Genomic DNA, 21917 nt, shown 5'->3' with positions numbered 1-21917 from the left:
GGCACCTGAATGGTTATGCGCAATAATGAGTGGAGATAAAAGCAACAAATGCCAAGGGCGCAGTTTTTTGTAACGCTGAGCAAATATGAAATGGGTTATCAGCATCCAGCAACTCCTTCCGACGTGTTGGATGACTCCTTTTCTGGCCGTTTGAATCGTTCGCGTTTTCGTGTAACAAGACCAACCTTGGCACGACTATGTTGCAAGTTTCGTGATCTTGCCGCCGCCCAACTAGGTGCGTCTATTTTCTCTTGAAACTCCTTTTGTTGACTAAATTTGGTTTCAAGTCGTCGTCGAGGTCAAAGCATTGCGAAATGGCTTTGGCGAGAGGTAATCCTTCTTTTTTAGGACATGATTCTTTATCCCCGTTTGTAGAAGCTGGCGCCCAAAGTCATTTGAATAGTGCATCCGTATTTATCACGAAACCCATTCACATGGGTACAGGAAACGCGCAGCTGCGTCGGTTTATTTACATACATGCAATTGTCTGCATATCTGTTTTCGTACCTATTCGTTTCTTTCATTTTGTGTGTGTTTTGGTTACATTTTCTATCGCTAGGTGGCGTTGGTGGTAGACTAGCAGGTGCACTGTCCTCGATGTCCAGCCTTCCCACCCCATCCCCCGCACTATTTCGTATATCCTGAGAAGAAAAAACCTGGCTTGGTTGCGTTCAGAACGTGTCATTCTCGAGGCAGCTCGTCGACTCTTTGGTCGTACGCGTTTACCTTCCAGTTCTTTAGAGTCGTTCGGTTTTCGTCTTTGCTTCTATTTATTGCGCCATTTTGCTGGCAGACGAAGAGATCTGTTATTAGCTCGCAGTGTTGTTTGTTTGATTTCTCCGTCTGTGTGCACCATTCGATTTGTTTTCTTGTTGTTGGTTTCATCACCGGATATTCGACTTCTTTTTTTTTCGGTTCTCGTGGAAGAAAGTGTTTGCAAGAATCGACACAACTGCCGTTACTCTCTGTACGTTCACCTCTGCCCCATCAGCGAGTGACTTTTTCCTTCTGTTGGGAAATAGAAGGGGAGGAGGAGACATACAAACAAAATTCTCTGAAAAAAAAAAAGAAAAAAGAAACTTGTTTTCCAGTAACTTTTTCTTCTTCTCCTCTTTGATGCCGAGTTGGTAGTTGGGGAGGTTTTTAGCAGCTCACATTTTCAACGCGTCTAGAACCCCGAAATCTATTCTCCATTTTTATTTTTTGGGGGGGAGATTTGTTCTTTCCTTCATGGCTCGCTGGACGACGTTCGTTGTTGGTGTGGCCTTGGCTTTGTTCGCCGCTGCAGTGTCGAATGCCGAAACTCAAGGTAAGCTCAACGAAACTCTTTTTTTGTTGTTCTCCTTTTTTTTTTTTTTTAATTCTTTCAAATGTCTGGCTGGTGTTTAACAGCTGAAAACGAACAGGTTTTTCTTCTTGATTTCGTCATTGCATTAGACATGTTTTTTTGTTTTTTTAACTAGCACTGGTGTCTGCCTTTATGTCCAGTAACCAAAATGGGGTGTGAAAGACAAGAGAATCGTAATGATGGTGGCTGGTACACAAAAAAAAAGCCTTTCAGTGTCTCAATCAAGCCCCGATTGAATGTTTAATGTAAAACCAATTCTTTTCTATTTGCGTTTCTTTCAAAGCCTTTTTTTAACGCCAAATTTTTGTTGTTGCTGTCGAGCAAAGTAATGCGGTGCCAAGCAGATTCGATCACGTCTCGAGACGTTGGGCTGCGAGAGAAAGGTCTTCGTTGAACACATGAGTCATGTCCGCCCATTCTTGGGATTGTTCAACACGACACTCCTACGTGAAATAAAAACTGCCATTTTTTTTTAAGGGGAATGCTCTTGTTTTCATTGTTGTTGCCCTATTCCGCCCCGACAACAATTCCGTTCATTTTAACCAAAAAGAAAAAAATTGGCAACATTCATCTCGATTTTTGTTTTGTTTCGTGTGTTTTATTGTGAATTCGAAATGGCGTCCTAGTTAGCCAGTAGGTAGAAATGGGGGCCAATCAATATTTGTGAAAAGCCCCAGCTGTGCACTGAGCCAGATCTCATCAGCGTGTGTTCCTCCCCAAAATCTCGTGTGTCCGCGTGGGTTGTGTGTGTGTGTGTGTGAGAAATCCTATTTGAAGTCGACTGCCTACACCAACAGAGAAACGATGAAATTCTTTCAAAAAAAGGAAAAAAAAAAGAGACGACGACTATATGCCCGGAAGGTCATTGGAAAATGACGGAAATGGAGAGCTTTGGCCACCAGCTGCTGCTACTCAATTGTGAACAAGTAGAAGAAAACCTTCTTCTCGAGACGAGGAAAAAATAAAAAAATAGCATGAAGGTAGACAGATGGTGTTTGTCGGTGTCCAGATGACCTCCTGGATTTTCCTTTTTTTCAGCCCCCTCCTATTTAGTGGGGGTTCGTAAAAATTGGGGGCAGGTAAAAAAAATAAAGGTTCTACCTTTACGACCTTGATCGAGGTTATTTATCCTCTAAATGAGGTCAAAGGTCTCTTAGGTTGGTTTGGGTAGGGATGATCGTGATTCATGTGCACGACGCAGACAGAATGAAGGCGCGGGAATCGCTAGTTTTCGTTGGGCAATTCCGAACGAAGATTTTTCCTCTTAAAAACAAAAATGAAAGAAAGAAGAAAGAGGACATGATAGAACACGGATACAAGAGTGGTACTATCCTCCATATATATATATATGATGAGAGCTATGAAGATGGATCCGCTCCCGCTGAACATATATCCCCATCGTCTGGCGAGTCACAAGACGGATCGTACATCTTCTAAAGTCACGATGATATTACAAAGGGTGGGGTGACTTGCTGGCAGGAAGGTTGTGTGCAACGCACAACTCAGATGGCAGGAAATTTTCTCTTTTCCCAACACGATCGATACGACATGACCTGTTTTTTTTTCTTCTTCTTCTTCCCCCCTTACCTTTCGTTTATTCTTCGGCGTCGGCTCGCTATACATCTCTATTATAGTGTGTGTATGTTTATGTGTGTGTGTGTGTACATAAAAGGGGGGAGAAGAAGAAAGAAAAAAAAAGGAGTTAGGAATGTGCCAGAGTGGAAATTGAATTGTTTCCATGTGCGTGTGACTGTTGGCCTTTTGGACGGCTCAAGACACATCCATCCTCACTCGTTCTATTCACCATTTATGATGTTGCAGTTGGAGACGAAGAGCATTCCTCCTGTTCGTCTTATTATCTTACGGTGACACTGTTGTGTGCTATTCAGCTCTCTATGGCTCATTTCTCCTCATCGTCGTTCGTACGATACAGACTTGATTATTTACAAAGTGATGCCCCCCTCCTCCTGGTCGGTATGCGATGTTTGCCAAAGGCAGAAGGGGGGGGGGGGGAGAGAGTCTAAATTACATTCACTCATTTAATTACGGGCGAGAGTAGGATAGACTGCTTTACTTGATTGAAATAAATGCTAACCCCGTAGTTGGAAGTTGTCGGCCATCTTTGTCAACTGAGAGTCAATCCCGTCATCTTTTTTAACCGGTTTTTTTTTCCTTGGGAAAGGAGAAGAAAAATATTTTTTTTTTATTGTCAGCGTGACGTTCAAAGCAAAAGAATTCCTTTCTCTCTCTCTCTCTCTTTATTATTTGTCGTCCGTCCCACCACCGTTTGCTACCGCCCCCCCAAATTTTGGGTGTTTGTGGAATGCAATCAAAGCAAATCAACCAAACGGGAGAGATGCCAGATTTATAGGACTCCCGTTCTTCTTTACTCGAACGATATTTTTTATTTATTTAATTTTTTTTTAACTCCTCAAAAAAAAAAAAAGGTTCTTTTGATGTGAAAGGAGGGGAAGAATGTGAACGATAAGCAAAGAAAATATCAAGAATGTAAGAGGTGCGATTGTGATCCGGTTACTGCCTCGGCCTTTTTTCTTCTTTTCCTTATAGGCAAAGACGTTTTTAAGAAGAAGAAGAAAGATGTTGATGAAAGTTGGGAGACGAGTAAGAAAAAAGAAAAAAAAAAGCCAAACGGTTTCCAAAGGGACTTTCCAATGTGGGCCAACAAGCCTCCGGGTTTCTCTCTTCTCGGTCGCCATGTAAAAATGTATTTATACCCCACACACACACACTATCTCTTGGTGTCTCACGCTGGGTGACCTAGGTGGGTGGCTGCGGGAGGAGGGACGACAAGGGAACGGTCGCGTCACGATCCAACTCTAAGCCACTCAGCCGAAACCTTTTCCTTCTTTTTCCTTCTTTGATCGTCGTTTGGTTCTCCGAGAGACATTTTGGCTATTCTAGACACTTAACTTTTTTTAAAAATATATTCGAGACGTTTTCATATTTTGCGAGAGGAATGTATTTGAAAGCAAAAGGGAAAACTTGTTAAAGATGCAATGGATGCAGTACACATAACGTTCAAAGGTATAGCGACACGTATAACGAGCCCGTATACATCCAGCGATCCGATAGGTTAGGATTGCATGTCAAGCGTACAAGAACTATCGCTTGTTTTTCTTCTCTCTCTCTCTCTCTCTGTTTCGGAACAAAAGATGATCGTTATGCCACTCACGTTCTTTCGTTTCGCATCTCGATCCATCCGATGATGATGAAGTTTATTATATAGATATACGTACAGTACGTATATCTATATATTTTTCATGTTACGACGGAAATTGCAGCTTTCGTGAGCTGAATCAACGATTGGCGCGCGAGTGAAATACAATATCGATCCGGCCCATTATATTGCATTGTTCCATCGGACGGCGTTTCTTTATTTCTTCCTCTTTTCGACGTACGCTATATACACACCCGCGTGAATTTCTCGGGCTCTCCGCACAACATCATCTGGTTTCATCGTTATATGGACTTTATTTTTTATTTTTATTCTTTAATATAATGGCCGTCTGTGTGTCATATTCTGTGTTGAAGGGGGGAAAGAGGTGGGTGAGGGAGGCTACGCAGCAGCTGTTTGTGTGTGCCATTCTGCGCTTGTTGCTCTTCTTCCATGTTTTCCCAAGTCCCCCCGTCTCAACCGACGCCTTCGTCCGCCAAGCGCGTGAATCTATATATACACGGGACACGCGGACAGTCGACTTTTAAAAAAAAGAAAGAAGCTGGACAAAAAAAAACAAAACAAGATCGGCTTCTTGATGGATCGCAGTTTGTTATCGAAGCTTTTACCTGCTCATTTTTCATAGAAATTTTGTGGGGAAACTTTGAGGGCGTGGTCAAATAGGTTTGTTTCTAAACAAAAAGAAAATTGCGCATTATTTTCGTTGAAATCAATTTATTGATTCGTTTTCTCTCCAATTTTCCGTGTTTAGACTTGAGCCTATTAGAGAAGAGCTTAACCTTTAGCTTTTTGTTGTTGTTGTTTTGTGGCGTTGTCTCGAAACCCGGCCGAAAACTCGGAGACTGCCCCTCTCTCTGCGGAGGAGAACAAGGATCTCTGTGACTCTTTGGAGCAGATAAAATAGGAGCAACTTTGTTATGTGGTGACGTCGAGTTTTTTTGTATTTTATTTTTTTCCCCTCGTCAGTTAGGGAGGGAAGCGGAGGAAAGAAATAGAACGGCCTCTTGACTCGTTGGCCCATTCATCTTTCTTTATACAGCCGGCTGTAATCACACACAGGCGTCGTTCTAGTCAATCTCGTCGTTAAACAAAAAAAAATGTGTGCGGCGCCGTTATTGCAGAGAATACGATCCCCCCTTTTTTATGTACATTTTTCTGCTACGCCTTTTTTCATTTGTATGTATATAAAATATCCGAATTTGATGCAATCATCGTGGTCGTCATTATAATATCCACTCGGCGGAGCGTGTACAAAACACAATCTTCTTTGCCATCAGATGAGAAGTAGCGGCAAGACGTTGTCTTGCTAATGAACGCGCCATCGCTCGTATAGAATGCAAAGAGTATTATGTCTTTTCCCTTGTTCATCATCTCGTCTTCAATTCACTTTCATCCGCACCAATGGCTTTTTGTGGTGGGGCAGATTTTCGTCCCTTTTCTTTTGGCTTTTTTTTTTTTTTATTATCGTTTTCCCGCTCGTTAACGACGAAAAGCCATTGGCAAGCGACCGTCTTGCATCTCTTCTTCTTTTTCGTCGCCATTTTGTTCCCCCATTTGCTGGAGACTATTGAAATCTCGCGCGGAACGCATCCGCTTTTCGTAACTCGCGATCTGTCAATCTCCAACAGCTGACTTGATTCTATGAGTTCCTTAACGACACGTTCAATTTATTTTTCCATCTTTTTTTTGCTTCTTGAGCGTTTCAAAATCCGCATTATAAATTGTAAGAAAGGTTGGATGCGCATCCATTTGATTTCGATGGGTTGGCGGGCGAGGAGACCATAATCAAGAGCTGGTACACACTGACTCTTTGAGAAGCGCTTGCTTTGAAAATTAGGGAAAGGTTGGAGTTTTGAAAGGGTTGGTAGAGAGAGGGAGAGATAAAAATCAATACGCGGACAGCCGACGTCACGGCGTAGCGCAAAACTTCGTCGGCCACCTTTTTTATTTTTTAGGTTATTATTCCACCTAATCGACACAAAGGTTTAAACTACCCGCCCTCAGGGATAGGGTGAAACCGTGAGGGTTGGCTGGTTCACGTAATGAGCTTGTCAGGAGCACACAAGTTTTCATCTTCCCTTTTTCCACCCGCTCAGTTGATCGCTCATTTGCCGTGTGTCTACACGAAAAGTTTCTCGTATTTTTTTATGTGTGTGTGTGTGTGTGAATAATATTCCTCCACCTACTCGCGTCGTCGTCGCTCGTAATTAAAAATTAAGCTTCTCAGATGGACTAGCGAAATTATTTACTCAGCCGGGGAAGGAGGAAGGGGTGGGTGGGGGGCAGTAACAAGATGGGGTTCATCAAATTTCCGTTGTTGATACAATCGCCGCCAGTGTTTTCCTTAAAAAACGAATTATTTCTCAAAATGTAATGATTATGTATCGTGTATCCTGAGGATGTTTGCACGGAAAACTAATTAAAGGTGGCCTTGCACGGCGACTTGCACCGTCTTGGACATAAAAGAGCTCGAGTGCACACTGTCGAGTACCTAGCGGCCAAACAGTAAAGAGCGTGCACCGAAAACAGTTTCTTTTTTGTTGTCCCGCGTGCGTGTCTATCTCTATTTTTTTATTTTTTCTTAGGGATGACCCTTTAGTTGCCTTGGCGACCGTTTGTCTTGTTTACCTCTTCCCACCTTTTTTCTTTATTCTTTATGTGCCGTTTTAAATATATATATAAATGCAATGGGCGAAAACAAACAAAACAAAAGAGGTAGAATGGCCAATAGACGAAGGCGGGTGCCGTCGCCGTCACAAAGGCGTCCATCTTGAAAATGGACGGCCTGTGTACCGAAGGAGAGCAGCAAACAATTAAAAAAAAAGGAAATTGGTGACGTACGTATACATCGGTGATGTGCGGCTAGTTGTTTGATCAAGCGCACACATACAAAGACACACGTTTGAATTGTCATCGGCATTGGTTGTTGTGGGGACGTCGGCGCTTACGACCGGTGAACTGTTTTTGTTTTTATTCTTTGCTCCATCGATCCGCACGGCTGGTGTGTCGTCGTCGAAGGAATATTTAGATACCACGTAGAACTAGCGAAATAAATAAATAAACAAGACGAAAAGTGCAGCAGCGCAACAACTACACATTTCACAGCAAGACACAAAGTCTCTCGTCAATAGTGTATGACGAAACATTGAAGAAAAGCAGAAGAAGAAAAAAGAAAAACTACAGGGATTTGTTATTTTTCGTCGAAGATTGGATTGTGGCGACGTGTTTTGTGGATTCCTTTTCCACGTTTCTTTCTCGTCGAATCGACGTGAAAAGAAAGCGGGACAAAAAGCGTCTTCAAACATTGAAGACATACGCTCGTATTGCGTTCACTGTGTACGTTTTTCTTTTCACTTTTTCCTATAAAAGCTCGGCCAATTTCAATTCACTAGCCCATCGATTTGGACACAACAAACCAGAACGAAGAATAGACCTATTCTCAGCCAGTCGTTTAGAGTAATTAAGCATACAAAAATAGTTAATTAAAGAAAGAAAGAAAAACTACGCTAGAATTCAACTGTGGCGCTGATTTTCCTTCTTCTCGTGTTATTGCCTCGGGAAAAGAGGGGCATCCAAACTTTAAAGCCGCTTTTTGTGTTCTATGCTGTTTTTTTAAGCGGAATGATATCGAGACTTTATGCCGAGTGTGTGGCGCTCGGGATGAAGGAGGATGCGTGTGATACGACAAACTTTTGTGTGACGCTATTGGCTAATGGGAATTTGAGCCTAGGCAAAGGCAACGGGCAAAGTTAACGGTGCAGATGAATTGTTAGTGAAAGTAACATCGATTTGGATACTGCATCAAAAAAGCTCGACTGCATTTCTTTGACAATATGTGCGTCATCCTAGCAAGTTGAGTAAATCTCTTGACATGTCTCACGACAGTCGGCATCTTTTTTATTATTATTATTATGACAAAAATTGAATTCGCTCTTTTCATTTTCTCGAGGAGGCAACTAGCCAGCAACTGTTAGACACTCGCAGATGGTTCTTCTCCCTCGCAATTGTTGAAAGTGACGAGAAAAAAAGATGCCAGATCGGCACTCGTTTTATGTATCACAAGTTGGGTCCTCGACACTGGTTCGATTTTTTTCTTCTTCTTCTTCTTCTTCTTTTATTCGCGGGGCGTCTGAAGGGTGTCGTCCTAGTGACGCGTGCGATGGAGTGCGGCGCCTCCCCTGCGGACGATCGGCAATCGATCCGCAGAGCTCCTGATGGCATTACAGAAAACGAGAGCATATCTCTATATGCCTCCTCTTCATTCCTTTACTTCTTTTTTTTTTTTTTTTCAACACGCATCCGCACACAATATAATATTATAAAGAGCTTGAGGGGAGGTTCGCAGGAAGAAGATCCAATATATTTTTCATCACGTCCTTCTCGATACGTCTGACGAAAATTGGAAATCCGGGATGAGTCGCTTTCGCCTTCAACTTTCCATCTTCTTTGCAACTTTATCTTCTTCTATTTGCCGGGCCGAATAATGCAGAAGGGAAAAATGCGCATGTCCCCCAACGGATTTGCACGATTATTATTTTTTTCAATTTGTTCGTCTCCATTTATTGTCCATATTTCGGAATAAGACGTGCGTGTATCTCATTCGACATTTTTTTCATTTCTCTTTCTCAAACAGTTCCCCGTTTGGATGGAACTGGCAAGAGTGGCAGCAACGGCTATCACGGCCTCGTCGACGAAGATAAACTGATTGTCGATGTGACACCCAAAATCAGGGCCATCGGCGCCGAAATCTGCGCCTTCCGCATCGTCAATAAACATCACGGCGAGACTCCGTTCGAGGTAAGAAAATAAATAAAAAAATAAATTTTCCTTATTTTCTTCTTATCAAACACTCGAAAGTCGAAATAAAAACAAGCCCTCCTCTTCTGCCTTATCTGTTGGGCAAGTCTCTTATCTTTTTATTGAGTTGTTGGACAGTTGGTTGTAAACTTCCCTAAAAGGGAACGTATTTATTTAAAGAAACCAGAAAGAAAGAAAGAAAGAAAGAAAGAAATTAAGAAAAGGAAAACTCAAGCGCTAGACGAAAGATTTTCTTGCAAAAGCCAACCGTTGAAGTGCGTGTAGCCGTTGCCGTTCATGTACGCTCCCGGTGACATGCCGAAAATTTCCAGCCAAATTTGATCGCCCGCCTGCAAATTGAGCGTCGACGACAGCGAAAACGTTTCGTGTTGACCTCCTTCGGCGGCGAGTTCGTCTGAAAAGGCGTGCGCCAATCCGATGCGACTGCCGTTCACGTACAAAACGATGTGGAAGTAGAGAAGGGCAGAAGACGAGGCCGGAATGTAGGCAATTCCCGAAGCTGAAAAGAAATAATTGCCCGTCCGTGGCGCTGTGAAGATGCCCGATGTCGAATTCATGGCGCCGCCAACGTTCAGCATTTCTTCGTCGAACGGAATCGGAACTTTGGTTTGATTGAAGTTGGCGCTCGTCTGCACGTAAAAGTACGTCGGCTGCGATTTGACGTCGGCGAATCCAATCAGCGTCTCGAAACCTTGACATTTTGAGTGATTTCTTTCAACTAGAATTGCTTGCGAATCAAATAATAATCTCACCGGCCTCGCTGGGTAGTTTGCTAAAGTCGCAGTAAACGTTTTGCACCATTTCAGTGGCCATAACTGAATACAAGCCGCTTAGGACGTGTCCTATTTGACTCAGATCTTGGCACGAAGTCGGCATGGCTCGTCCTGATTGATGGCCAATCGACACGTCGGCCCTAAGGGATTTGTCTCGTACGTGTCGTGTCACTTGCTCTACCAACATTTCCTGGTTCAATAACATTTCACTTAATCAACAAACAAATTCGAAAAAAGAAAAAGAGAGGCATTTTATTTTACGTGTTTCTCTTTCAAATCTTGAAATCGAATTTCCTTATCCACCAACATTTGCATCATTTCATTCTTTTTTCGTCGAAGGAAGGAGAGAAGAAGAAAAAAAAAGGCGTTTTAGTAATCGATAATTGAAATATTGAATCGAAATTTATCGTAGACCTGTCGTCGTTTTAGAGCTTCCAATTGGTCGTCTTTTTCAGCCAAATTGCCTTTCAGTTCCATCTATTCATTGGCCGTTGAATTAGCGGGGCATTGCAGTTTTCAGGCGAGATAAAAGAAAAGAATGTCCGATGAAAAAGTTTCTCAAGAAAATCTATTGAAAGAGGCGCACACTCACATAGTTGTCCGTTAATTGCTGCAATCTGTGCTCGAGCGAAAGTCCATCCGTCATGCCGGTCGTCCAGCACGTCCAAACCAGAATACTAGCAACGACATGTAAAAGAGTGAGACGGGCCATCCTCTTTACCTCTTGTACCTCACACACACAGACACAGAGACACAAAAAGTTTGTCCCGACGTGCTCGCACTGCTCCCGTCTCACGGATGATAAATTACCTTTTGATACTGCTCTTTATATGTCCCTTTCCCTACTAAAACGTCCATACATGTTATACGTGTTATGAAAGCAGTAAGAAAAAAGGGACAACATCAGTTGCCCTTTAATCACATGAGTCGCTGTTCACTTACATAAGGTGAAAGCAAGCAACTTGAATGGACTCCTATTTTTGGTGGGGGCCAATCTACAGAATGGGTTTTGTTGTTGAAAAAATTATCGTTCAATCAACAACAAGAGGGGAGATAAGAAACCAATGCTGATAACATACACGCACGGCTATATCTGATTTGCTTTTTTGTTGTTGTCGTTGTGTGGGGCTAATGGCCGGCCGCCTATATCGCACTCTCTGTTTTATTAGGCGATTTGGAACATGTTTGCATTCACCTTTGAAAGGTCCACGACAGTTGGCCTGTCAGGCGTGTGTATTTACTCGCTGCGATGACGTGGCCAGACGCATACCGCAGATATGGTTGTGTGTGTGTATTGGATGCAGTCGTGCGAGACAGTTCATTCGGTACTGGCCCACCATCGGCTGATTTGCAGAAGAAATACGGTAATAATAAACAAAAAAGACAAAACAAACATAGCAAATATGCCGTGTAACGAAACCTCTGACCTCTCTCGTACATCGCCAGCTTTATTTATTTTTATTTATGGCAAAAAAATAGAGGGAGAAGAAATAAAGAAAAGCGTATGCCGTGACGATAGCAGTTATGTCGAGCTAGCCAAAGAGCCGGCCGTCGGTGATGATATCGATCCAACTTGGAAACCTTTGCACGCGTTCTCTTCCTGCGAACCTTTTTTGGCCCTGCCATCATCAAGATGGCCGAATTTAGTCTTGTTGGATTGTGTGGTGCGCGTGTGTTTTTTTTTTATTATTTATTATTTATTTATTTATTTATTTATTTATTTGGCGATGAAACGATGATGTGAAATTGGCGTTATAGTTTTGCGCTCGTGTCGCTGAAAGGCCGCCCGTAGCGCAAAATGCAAACTCGACTACCAGCGTCTTAGTGCACTTATTTTGGACCGGAGAGGGAAACCTAATCGATAGTTGTTAAGGGGCCAAGCGCTAGCACGCGCCCAACGGCGCCCCGAACAGTAGACGTCGTGGCGTCGCTGTGCGCGTTCAATTCAACCCCCCCATCCCCCGCCATTTTGTTCATCTATTTCATTTTCTTTTCTTCCCTTTTTTATTTTATTTTTTTTATTTTTGAGCTCCGATTGTGTGACGGCGTACAAATGAATGCCTTTTGAATTTCCTGTTTTAAATGATGAGGACCAAGATGGCGGCTGGTAAAAATGCGATGGGAATAGGAGAAAAACAAGTTTTTTTCTTTCTTTCCCCCCTTTGGCCACCAAATCACACCCGAAGAAAACTTCTTTGTTCCGTTTCAATATTGACTCTCTCTCTTTCCGACTCTCTCTTAACACTTTTCTCTATTTCTTTTCTTCTTCCTCTTTTTTTTTTTCTTCTCATTTTTTACTGGTTGTATAAATCGCATCCAATAGGGTTTGTTGGCTCAGCTTTTTGCTGGAAATCCCATCACGATGGGCTGTGCTGTGCCAACTCGATCGATACGAGACATCAAATCGCTTCTTCTTTTTGCTCCCAACCGTCCCTCACTATTACCACCACCCCCCATTTGATAAGAGCTGTCTGACGAGTGTGTTTTTTTTCAGTTTTCTCTTTTTCGCCGATGCATCCATTTACAAAATTGACGTGTCATTTGTTTGCGCATCTCAAAAATTTGTATTCTTTTCTTTTCTTTTTGCGTCGACAGATTGTGGTGAAAGATCGGGAGAAGGGCGAAGCTGAACTACGGGCCAAGAAGGGCCTCAATTGTGAAAAGAAGAAAAACTACAAGTTTGACATCGTAGCCGTTTCCTGCGCCGGAATCTCATCCGAAAAGTGAGTCCATCCCTTTCCTTTCTTTTGCCAAACAAAGGAAAAAAGCAAATTGGCAGTCTGCAGCACAACAAACAGCTGTTTTCTTTCTTTCTTTAAAGGGGTTTAAAGGGAAAAGAGAAAATTTAAAATGATGATGAGAATGAAGGGTAGCAACTCCATCTCTCTCCCGTTTGTTCTGCTGTTTGGTCGGCTCTTAATAAATAAATAAAAAAAGAATAAGAAAAATATCACACACAAAAAAAAAAAAGGGGGAAGAGATGAAAAGCCTGTGTAAATTGCGTGCCGACGTCGTCGAGTTGATCAAGTGCTCCAGATAATATTGCTTGTACCGCCTCTGCTTGCTGGCCCCGTCTTTCTTTTATTTCCTCTTGAAGTGGATAGACTGAACAACATTGAAGAATGGAGGATGACAGGCGGACGGACGGGGGGCTTGCATTGAATAGACAAAAGGACTTGCGATACACTATATTACATGTATTAAAAGGATTTAGTATATATGGTTTAGAGTCTTGGGAGTTGAATGGAGATGGCCTTCTTTTGTCTCCCTTTTGATGGCGACCATCTTTCGTACCATCAGATTAATTGGATTTTTAAAAATAGTTTCTACATGACGAGCCTTTTCTTTCTTCTAAATACGTCGTTTTATTGTTTACTCTTTCTCATATTTGGCAGCGCGACGGTGCACATCAGCGTCAATGACGTCAATGAATACGCGCCGAAATTCAACCAGCCGTCGTACGTCGTCGACGTGGACGAAGGTCGTCCTACCGACAAGATTCTGCAAGTGGAGGCCAACGATGCCGACTGTTCGGCCAAGTATGGCGACATTTGTCGTTACGACATTCTCAACAAAGATCAACCATTTGCCATCGACAATGAAGGTCGGTATCCTCTTTTTTTTGTTTTTGTTTTATTATTATTCCCCTCTTTTTACTTGATTGCGTTGGAATAGAAAAAAGTGGGAGTCGTTTAAACGTATGCTAACTCACTTCGCTTCCGGCTGTGTGAACTCAAACCTCGTTCTCCTTCTTCAAACGAATGCCTTTAAGCTTCCCGTCCCATCCGGTTGTGTGTGTGTGTGTGTGCGTCAAGGGAGTGGATACATCCACATAACACATGAGCCATCCATCGAAAATCCCATCCACTTTAGTTGACGAATCGGTTCTCTGTGTGTGTGCGTGTATTGTGTGCGGAGCGTTGTACCACTTTTCAACGAGCCACCTTCTTTTCCACCCTCTTCCTTCTTTTTTTATTTTTACTTTCATTCCGGCGGATGGGTATAAAGTGCCGCCGCAACCGCTGAATATCCAAGAGCTGCACCAGTCTTGGCCAATATGTGACGATGGATTAATCACCTCACACCAGTATCCCTTTCGTTACAAGACAAGAATAAATAGCACGAAAGGGGGTGGGTGAGGGGTGGGGGGGTATGAAACTTGATATTCCATATTGCCGCAAGTGGTAAGGAAAGGGGGCATGTCTGATGTTGGTTTGTCATCCGGAATGGGGCAATGCGCACACAAAGGGACGGAGACAAACGAGAGGATGTGCTGGCGAAAAGGGCAAACATTTTAGTCATTCCGCGTGCACTTGGATGTTTAGATCTGTAACGTCTGTGCCACCGCGCAAATATTATAGATGCATGTAATCCGACGACCGCCTCCCCACATATTGCGTCGTCTTTCAACTCGTATAACGTGTCGTGTCCCCCCCCACCCCACCCCATTCCCCACCCGAGCAGGTAGAATAAAGGGCAGGGCAACATGGTCGTCTTCAAAATTGATTCGTTTTTGTGTGTCTGTGTGTGTCTGTGTGGGGGGTGAGTAGGTGGGTTGATTCCATTTCCTCTGATTTAAAAAAGAAAAAAGTGGATTCTTCCGGAGACCCGTCGCTGTCGGTTGACGGACGCGCCAGTCAAGTCCATTTAACTTTGAGGGTTTTGATATTTCTATGGCAACCAGGCACTCCCACTTGGAATTTGCAATTTCTGGCGCTCTTTGATGTTTCTGATGTGCGCACCATCGCTCGTCTCGTCTCGGCCCCCACTATCCTCGCCGTTTTACTTTTTTAAAGGGATGCACTCCGCCTTTGAAAAAAAGGGAATGGGTGGGCGTGCAGCTTTTGTTGCCATCTTGTTATCGTACCAAAAAAAAAAAAGTTTCGAACATGACGATGGCGAAAGCTCTTCTGCTCATTCCTACTTATTATTTTTTTTCTGGAAAAAGACTTTACTTTTCAGTCGGGAATTGAGATCTTGCTCATGGTTTCCATTTAATCCAGTTCAACTTTCAGAAAGGAAAAGGAGCTAAAGCTGCGAGGGGATTTGCAATCAACAAATCTTCTTTTTTAAACCTTTTTTTCATATGCACGAGTCGATGGATTTAAATAAATCCGTCGAGGCTTCCTAAACTTGTTTTTCTTTTTTCCCCACCCCAAGTCTTCCATATGCCAACAAGGACATCTTTTCATGGGGCGGCATGTAAAAGGATTGACGATTGATACGTTCACTTTGTTGCGTCGTATTTTCACAGGTGTAATTCGAAACACGGAGCCTTTGGATTACGAAAAGAATCACAATCACATCCTGCAAGTGGTCGCCTTTGATTGCGGAATGAAACGCTCCGAGCCAGTCCTGGTCAGCGTTAAAGTTAACCGAGTCTGTCGCCTCGGATGGACGGGTACGTTTCAATTGTCCTCCATTTGTGCATTTGCGAAAAGAATAAAACGACTAAACAATTTCGCCTTTTTTTTTTAAATATTTTTTTGGATTTTTATTGAACGCGCGCAGGTATCAGTGAACGCGTCGAGTACGTTCCCGGTTCAGGTCGACAGGATCTCTTTCCCGAGGCTTTAATCAACTTGTGCGATTTCCCTTGCCAACCGGAATCCATCCAGGCGCGTCTTACTTTGGCTTCCTCCCATCTGGGAAAGAACTGCGACCGCGATACTTATACCATCCAGGTATATACATAGCACATAAGCACAACCTCTTTTTCCTTAAAAAAAAAAAGATATGTTGCCCTTCTATTTTCATTTTCTTTCATTCCTCTCTAATAAAATTTGATAAAGGAGAGAAAACAGAGTGACGTCGATAAAAAGTGCTGAAAACAAATGACGGTTGGGTTATCTGATATGTCACTCTTTCCGTGACTGTGCGCGCATTGGAACACGAGAATTCTCATTGTGTCTCTCTCTCTATTTTCATCGCCTCCTACTTTCTCTATAATCCCCTCCCCCGTGTCATTCTACACCTTTTTTAGGGGTTTGTTTTTCTTTTTCTTTTAAAATCATTTCTCCCTTCAACGTGAATGCCATCGTTTTGTTTCCTTCTTTGGGGGAGGCAGAAAGGGCTTTGTATCTTGCGTCGATCCGCAACGGATCGATAAGCCTAATCGAAGGAAATGGCTGTTCGTGATCCCCGTTCGAAAGCTATTTGGTGTCCTATTCAATTCCATTTCCTTTTCAATCAAAGAAATCAGACGAAAAGACAACCCGATTACCTGTTTATTTTGCCGTCTCTCTTTTTTTTTTTTTTCTTCTTTTATTCTCCTACCCCCAAGTAATAATAATCTAATCAAATCAAATCAACCATTGGCAGAACCAAAGGAAATTGTGCGGAGCCAATAGCCGTGCCATCGATCTCTTGCCACCACCAGGACCTGGGGCCGAATGGACGCGTGACCTCCCCGTTGACCAAGGACGTGAAGCCGATCAGGTACGTGTCCATCTTTATTCCCGTTGCCTTACAACCAATTTGTCTTTGACTGCTGAGATCGGCAAGATTTTTATTTTATTTTTTTTTTAAATTATTATTTGCCTGGGAAGCCTGTGGGAATGGGGGGTGGGTGGGATTGCACTGTGGTATAGTAGTACGTCCAAACAAGATTGAATTATGGCTACATACCACCATTCGTCGCTATTCGCTAGCTTAATGATATGTACGTAATCTAGACGATATTATTCTTGCCTTATTACTTTGTCTCATTTTCTTTGCTGTGTGATTGGCTTTTGATTGATTGTGCGACTTGTTTCTCATTTGCTGTCAACGGTCGCAGGTTTTCGTGTTTGACGGAGCAACAGGCGTGACCGTACCGCCGGAAGTGATGTCTCACAATCTGACGAGGAATTTCACCATGTCCGTGTGGCTGAAACACGAGCACCACGCCGGGCAGGACAAACACGTCAAGGAACACATTCTCTGCAATGCGGATGATCACCGTAAATAGACGAATTTTTCATTTTTGAATTGATCATTGTTCATTAATTTATTGTTTTTTAATTTTCCCAACAGAAATGAACCGGCATCATTTCTCTTTGTTTATCCGCAATTGTCGGCTCATTTTACTTTTGCGTCGTGAGTTTGGAGACGGCGATCTCAAGAGTTTCCGGCCGGCCGAGTTTCGCTGGAAATTGCCTCAGGTAAGCCTTTGAAAATAGAAAACAAAAGAAAAGGAAGAGGCTGGGTTGGGGGATAGGAGAACTTGATGCTTTCCCGTATTTGCCTGTTGTGCTCTAAAGTGAATAGCTAAGGAAACTCTCACAACAACAACAGCAACAAGCCCAAAGGCTCATAATGTGTATGTGTGTGTGTACTATTTCGTGAATTAGGTTTGCGACGGACAATGGCATCACTACGCTGTTTCCATGGAGTTCCCAGAAGTTCAACTGTACGTCGATGGACGCCCCATGGTAGCCAGCAAAAACAACCCTGAAATTATTGATGACTGGCCACTCCATAACAGTCACGGACTGAACACAACTCTCACGGTCGGCGCTTGCTGGCAAGGTAATAAATAACTGCAATCTATGTGAAATGTTTTTTCTTTAATCTTTTCTCTTTCTTCCTTTTCTCTCATGAAAACAAAAACAAACCAAACAAAAACGAAAACGAAAAAAAAAAAAGGATCCCAAAGCCGGATGCAGCATTTTATGCGCGGATCAATGGCTGGCCTTTCGGTGCTCGCTGGCCAAATCGAACTCGACGAAGTGATTGCTTGTTTGCACAAGTGCAAAGAGAATCTAGAAGCTCCGCCGATGGAACTTCTTCAACCAGGCATGGAAATCCTCAACAACAACGGTATATCTCCGCTTGCGTGGACACGTTTCAAAAAAAAAAGAAAAAAACAAAAGAATATTAAATTGAATTATTCGGATGGTTTTCATTCAACAGATTTGACGGAGTTGACGTTGGAGGGCGAGAACAAAACCAATTTGGAGGTACTTTTGCGTAAAGTAGCCTATGCAAATTTGAGGGATTTCCCTACACCCGGTCGCCGTCCGCTTCGTCTCTACACCAACATCATCTGCTCGTCTGGCCGAACGCTCAAGATCCCCGTCCTGGAGAGCGCCATTGTCGTGCAGGCTACTCCGTTGCCTATTGTGACGGTGACGGGCCTGTCCAGCTCGCACTACGGCTACGAATCGCTTCGCAGTGGCGTCCATCTCTTCCCCGACGCTCGCATTGAAGTGAGTAACGCTGACGCGGCGGCCGCAGCTGCCAATGAAGAATCTTCATCCGAAGAGGATGAATCGTCGGAGGAGGAAGACTTATTGATGAACATTGCGCAGCGGATCGATTCCTGCACGGCCACAGTCTACCCGCCGCTCAATCCCGATCACGAGACGCTGACGTGGCCTCAGAATCTTCTCAACCAGTTCAAGATTGAGGCTAAATTCAGCCACGACGGAGTTACGTTGATGGGCAGCGAGTCGACAAACCACTACGAGCAGATCTTGCATCAGCTCCAGTACAACAACCACAAACCGGCTTTCTACTTGACCCGAGCTTTCAAGCTCATCTGCTCGCAGATGAGCGGGCGTTTTGCCAGCAACGAGCTCGTCCACACTGTACGATTTTTAAAAAATCCGCTACATTTTTCTTTTGTTTTTCTTTTGTTTTTCGTTTTTTTGTCCTTTTTTGTTTTTCCGGTTCTCCATGACTCAACTGAATAACTATAGTGAAACCGGTTTTTGTTATTTTTGGGTCTTTCCAGGTCACCGTTGATCATCCGCAAGCGTCTTCATTCGTTGATGGATCGACTCCTAGCCCGGTGGTGGCCACTTCTAGCACTTCAGGCGCTGCATCCAGCTCGTCGGCTGGCCATTCGACCGAACCATCTACCAGCGCTCCGCAACCACCCAACCAACAGACGTTGAGTCATCAGAGCAAGACGGCGGCACCGGCTCACGCCAAGATTGACCGACATCATGTAGACATCCGTCCCGTCGGCCCCATTACCTCCATCTCGGATGTTTATATGGGCATGGGTGGGACCGTACAGGGCCATCTGTCCAGCGGTGCTAGTACGTTTTCAGTTTTTTTGGAGGAATTTTGATTTTCCTTGTGGTTCAGAACAATGAAATTCCTACATCTATCATTTATATATATTTCAATTCTTTTTGTTTGATTGATTGATGAATTCAGGCCACACGGTGACGATCATCGTAATGGTATGCGCCGGTTTCCTGCTCTTGATGATTAGTTTGGGAGTGGTTCGCGTTCGTGCCGCTAGACGCCGCGCCCAACAAGACGAGACGACAGCCGACACTGAAATGGCCTGGGATGATTCCGCTCTTACCATCACCGTCAACCCGATGGAGGTATTTCTTTGTCTGTCTGTGTGTGCTGCGATGGCACGCGAAAACGTTTGCCTCTGCACGTGAAAAGGCATCCATTAACAAAACTTGTTGTCTCGTAGACGCTGGAAGCAGCCGAAAAGTCGACCATGACGCGAACTTCGCACCGTCACGACGATTCCGATTCGGAAGACGATAGTTGCCGTGGCAACGATTCCAGCGACGAAGATGCCGAAGATGATGATGACGATGATGATGACGATGGAGGCGTTTGCAAAGCCCGTGACCTCGAGTGGGACAATTCCACTCTGAGCATCTAAAAGAAACGAGAAAGCAAAGCAAAAACGCAGCTGATATCATTCTCTCTCCATTTTGTTATTTTTTACTTTTTTTATTTTTTTGGGGTTTTAACACCTTTCTCACTTTCTTGTCGTCCAAAAAAACAACAACAAACCAATCCGCTCTCTATCCTTTAACCTTTTAATGGCACTTTTTTGTTTTTCTGTTCGGTTGTCTCTTTAAAAACAAAAACAAAATCCAATTTCAATGACAAATTGACGGGCTTCTAAATAGGCAAAAAAAAAAAAAAAGAAAAAAAGGTAAATCTCGGCAATGCGTATATATAACAGACACACACACAAAAATGGAGACAAAATTAATTGCCGGATTGTTGTATCGTATACATTACCATGTCGGTGTTCGTTTCCTCTTTCTCTTTCTACCACCATTTTTTTTTTCCATTAATTTTTTGTTTTAATTCTGTATGTCCCATCTTCTTTTTCCTTGAAAAACGTGTAACAAGGCAATTAATAGTTGTTGTTCGTTTCCTGATGAAACATGAAAGACTACCGAAACACAGGAGACTTTTTTTTTTTTTTTAGTTCCTTTTTTTTTTGGTTTGATTTGTTTAATTATTTTTAGTTGGATTTTCTGTTTGTCTTTTCAACAGATTTTAGGATCGACGAAAATATTCGGCTAGGGTTTCGATCGCTGCGTTCTCTTTATTAGCACATGTGAAACTTTGGCACAATGCGGGACGGGAATAATGTTGTAGAAGATGAGCTCTCGTTAAAGAAAAGAAGAAAAACCCTGCAGACGAAAAGCGAAAAAAAATGGAGGATAAACAGTCACCTATGCCCCGTTTGATGTAGTTTTTATTCTTCCTTCGTATCCTCTTTCTTTTTTAAGAGCCAGAGGAAAGGGCCGTTTATTATGGAAATCAGTCGATATTTTCCAAATATTCAACAAACGAAGGAAGGCAAACATGCAATTAATTAGGGGAGGAAAAACGTCGTTGTATCGGATGCAGAAGGAAGAAAAGTTATACGTTAAATTCTTTGATTAATTTTTTTTCATCTTGTGACTCGGTTTATATAAATGTTGTAAAGTGACGAACATTCCGTTTTTTGTTTAACATTAACCTTTTTCAAAAAGTTATTAACTATTGATTTCCTTTGTTGCTTCCTCCTTCTTCTCTAAACATATTCTTCAAATTCATGATTATGTAAACACCACTGCTATTGCTAAAATCTAATACCAAGTCCACCCATCGTAGGTAATCGATCGCTTATTTGTGGGAAAACAAAATGGTTCTCTCATTAGAAAAATTGTAACTTTTTTGAAAAAATCCTTTCGCTTTCTTGTTTTCATTGAAGCTTATCGAACCTAATCAACACCAAAATTTCATATTTAGTGAGCTCGTTTACTCCTTCCTTCATCTTTTCTTCTATTAATTACGTATATGGCCATATCATTGTGTGATTTCAGATTATTGAGATCTATTTAGCCGTCGTTTTACCCCCAACCTCTTTACACTCTGGAGCTGCATTCGAAAACCACTCCTATACTTATCTTAATATCACCATGTAAAACAAGGGCAATCGCAGAATGATGCCACAAAGGCTTTCTTATATAATGACATTTCTTCTTCGTATTTTTACGTGATGCGATTTGGGTTCCATAAACCGGCTTTGACGTACTTATAACATTAATACATAACCGATAGTAAGTACCCCCTTCACAAACAGCTCTTGGATATATTCCTCATCTTACAGCAGGATAAAAGTGTTCTCCTTTTTTTTCGGTTTCTGTTTGATTAATTCTTTCCAAAAGTAATTTAAAGAACGTCACGCCGCCCTCCAAGTTGTTCCTTTGGGAAAGAAGAAAAAGTCAATGTAAAAATGGCGTCGCTATATTTCATACATCCCTCCCACCCCACCTTTTGAAAAACAAAACAAAAAAACCCACGACACATCTGCTGCTGCTGCTGCTGTATCACCTTTTCAGAATATCACTTCGTGTTATTGTATATTGATCATGTAAGTGAGAAGACAATTACATGGTTAATGACTGTAAACTAACATGTTGTTTCAATACCTCAGTCAACGTTCGATGCTTCGATGCAGCAACACACAAAAAAAAAATTATTGTTGCACTAATATGTGCAATTGTGCATTAATAAGCTGCAGGTTTCATCAAATCAG

At 42.7% G+C, this 21917-nt stretch overlaps 2 protein-coding genes and 1 long non-coding RNA gene across 3 annotated transcripts; 2 read left to right on the top strand and 1 right to left on the bottom strand.

Annotated features, from left to right (window-relative positions):
* The first annotated feature begins 670 nt into the window (after positions 1–670).
* LOC116930595 (calsyntenin-1) lies at positions 671–20292 on the top strand. The gene is made up of 15 exons (XM_032937957.2): positions 671–1309; positions 9178–9341; positions 12731–12858; positions 13531–13739; positions 15390–15536; positions 15647–15819; positions 16457–16573; positions 16914–17076; positions 17150–17277; positions 17467–17644; positions 17762–17935; positions 18029–18705; positions 18852–19161; positions 19283–19458; positions 19557–20292. The coding sequence occupies exons 1-15, from the start codon at positions 1231–1233 to the stop codon at positions 19752–19754; spliced, it is 3021 nt and encodes a 1006-aa protein (XP_032793848.1). The 5' UTR covers positions 671–1230; the 3' UTR covers positions 19755–20292.
* On the top strand, positions 1323–2327 carry LOC116930600. The gene is made up of 2 exons (XR_004398472.2): positions 1323–1593; positions 1675–2327. It is a non-coding gene; the product is annotated as an uncharacterized LOC116930600 (long non-coding RNA).
* On the bottom strand, positions 9480–10971 carry LOC116930599. The gene is made up of 5 exons (XM_032937963.2): positions 10728–10971; positions 10550–10612; positions 10397–10459; positions 10115–10325; positions 9480–10053 (listed from the first exon to the last, which is right to left on the bottom strand). The coding sequence occupies exons 1-5, from the start codon at positions 10845–10847 to the stop codon at positions 9572–9574; spliced, it is 939 nt and encodes a 312-aa protein (XP_032793854.2). The 5' UTR covers positions 10848–10971; the 3' UTR covers positions 9480–9571.
* Positions 20293–21917: the final 1625 nt, after the last annotated feature.

Source organism: Daphnia magna, linkage group LG9 (assembly GCF_020631705.1).
Source record: "Daphnia magna isolate NIES linkage group LG9, ASM2063170v1.1, whole genome shotgun sequence".
NCBI classification, from domain to species: Eukaryota; Metazoa; Arthropoda; class Branchiopoda; order Diplostraca; family Daphniidae; genus Daphnia; species Daphnia magna.
This window is presented reverse-complemented; position numbering and strand designations above follow the sequence as displayed.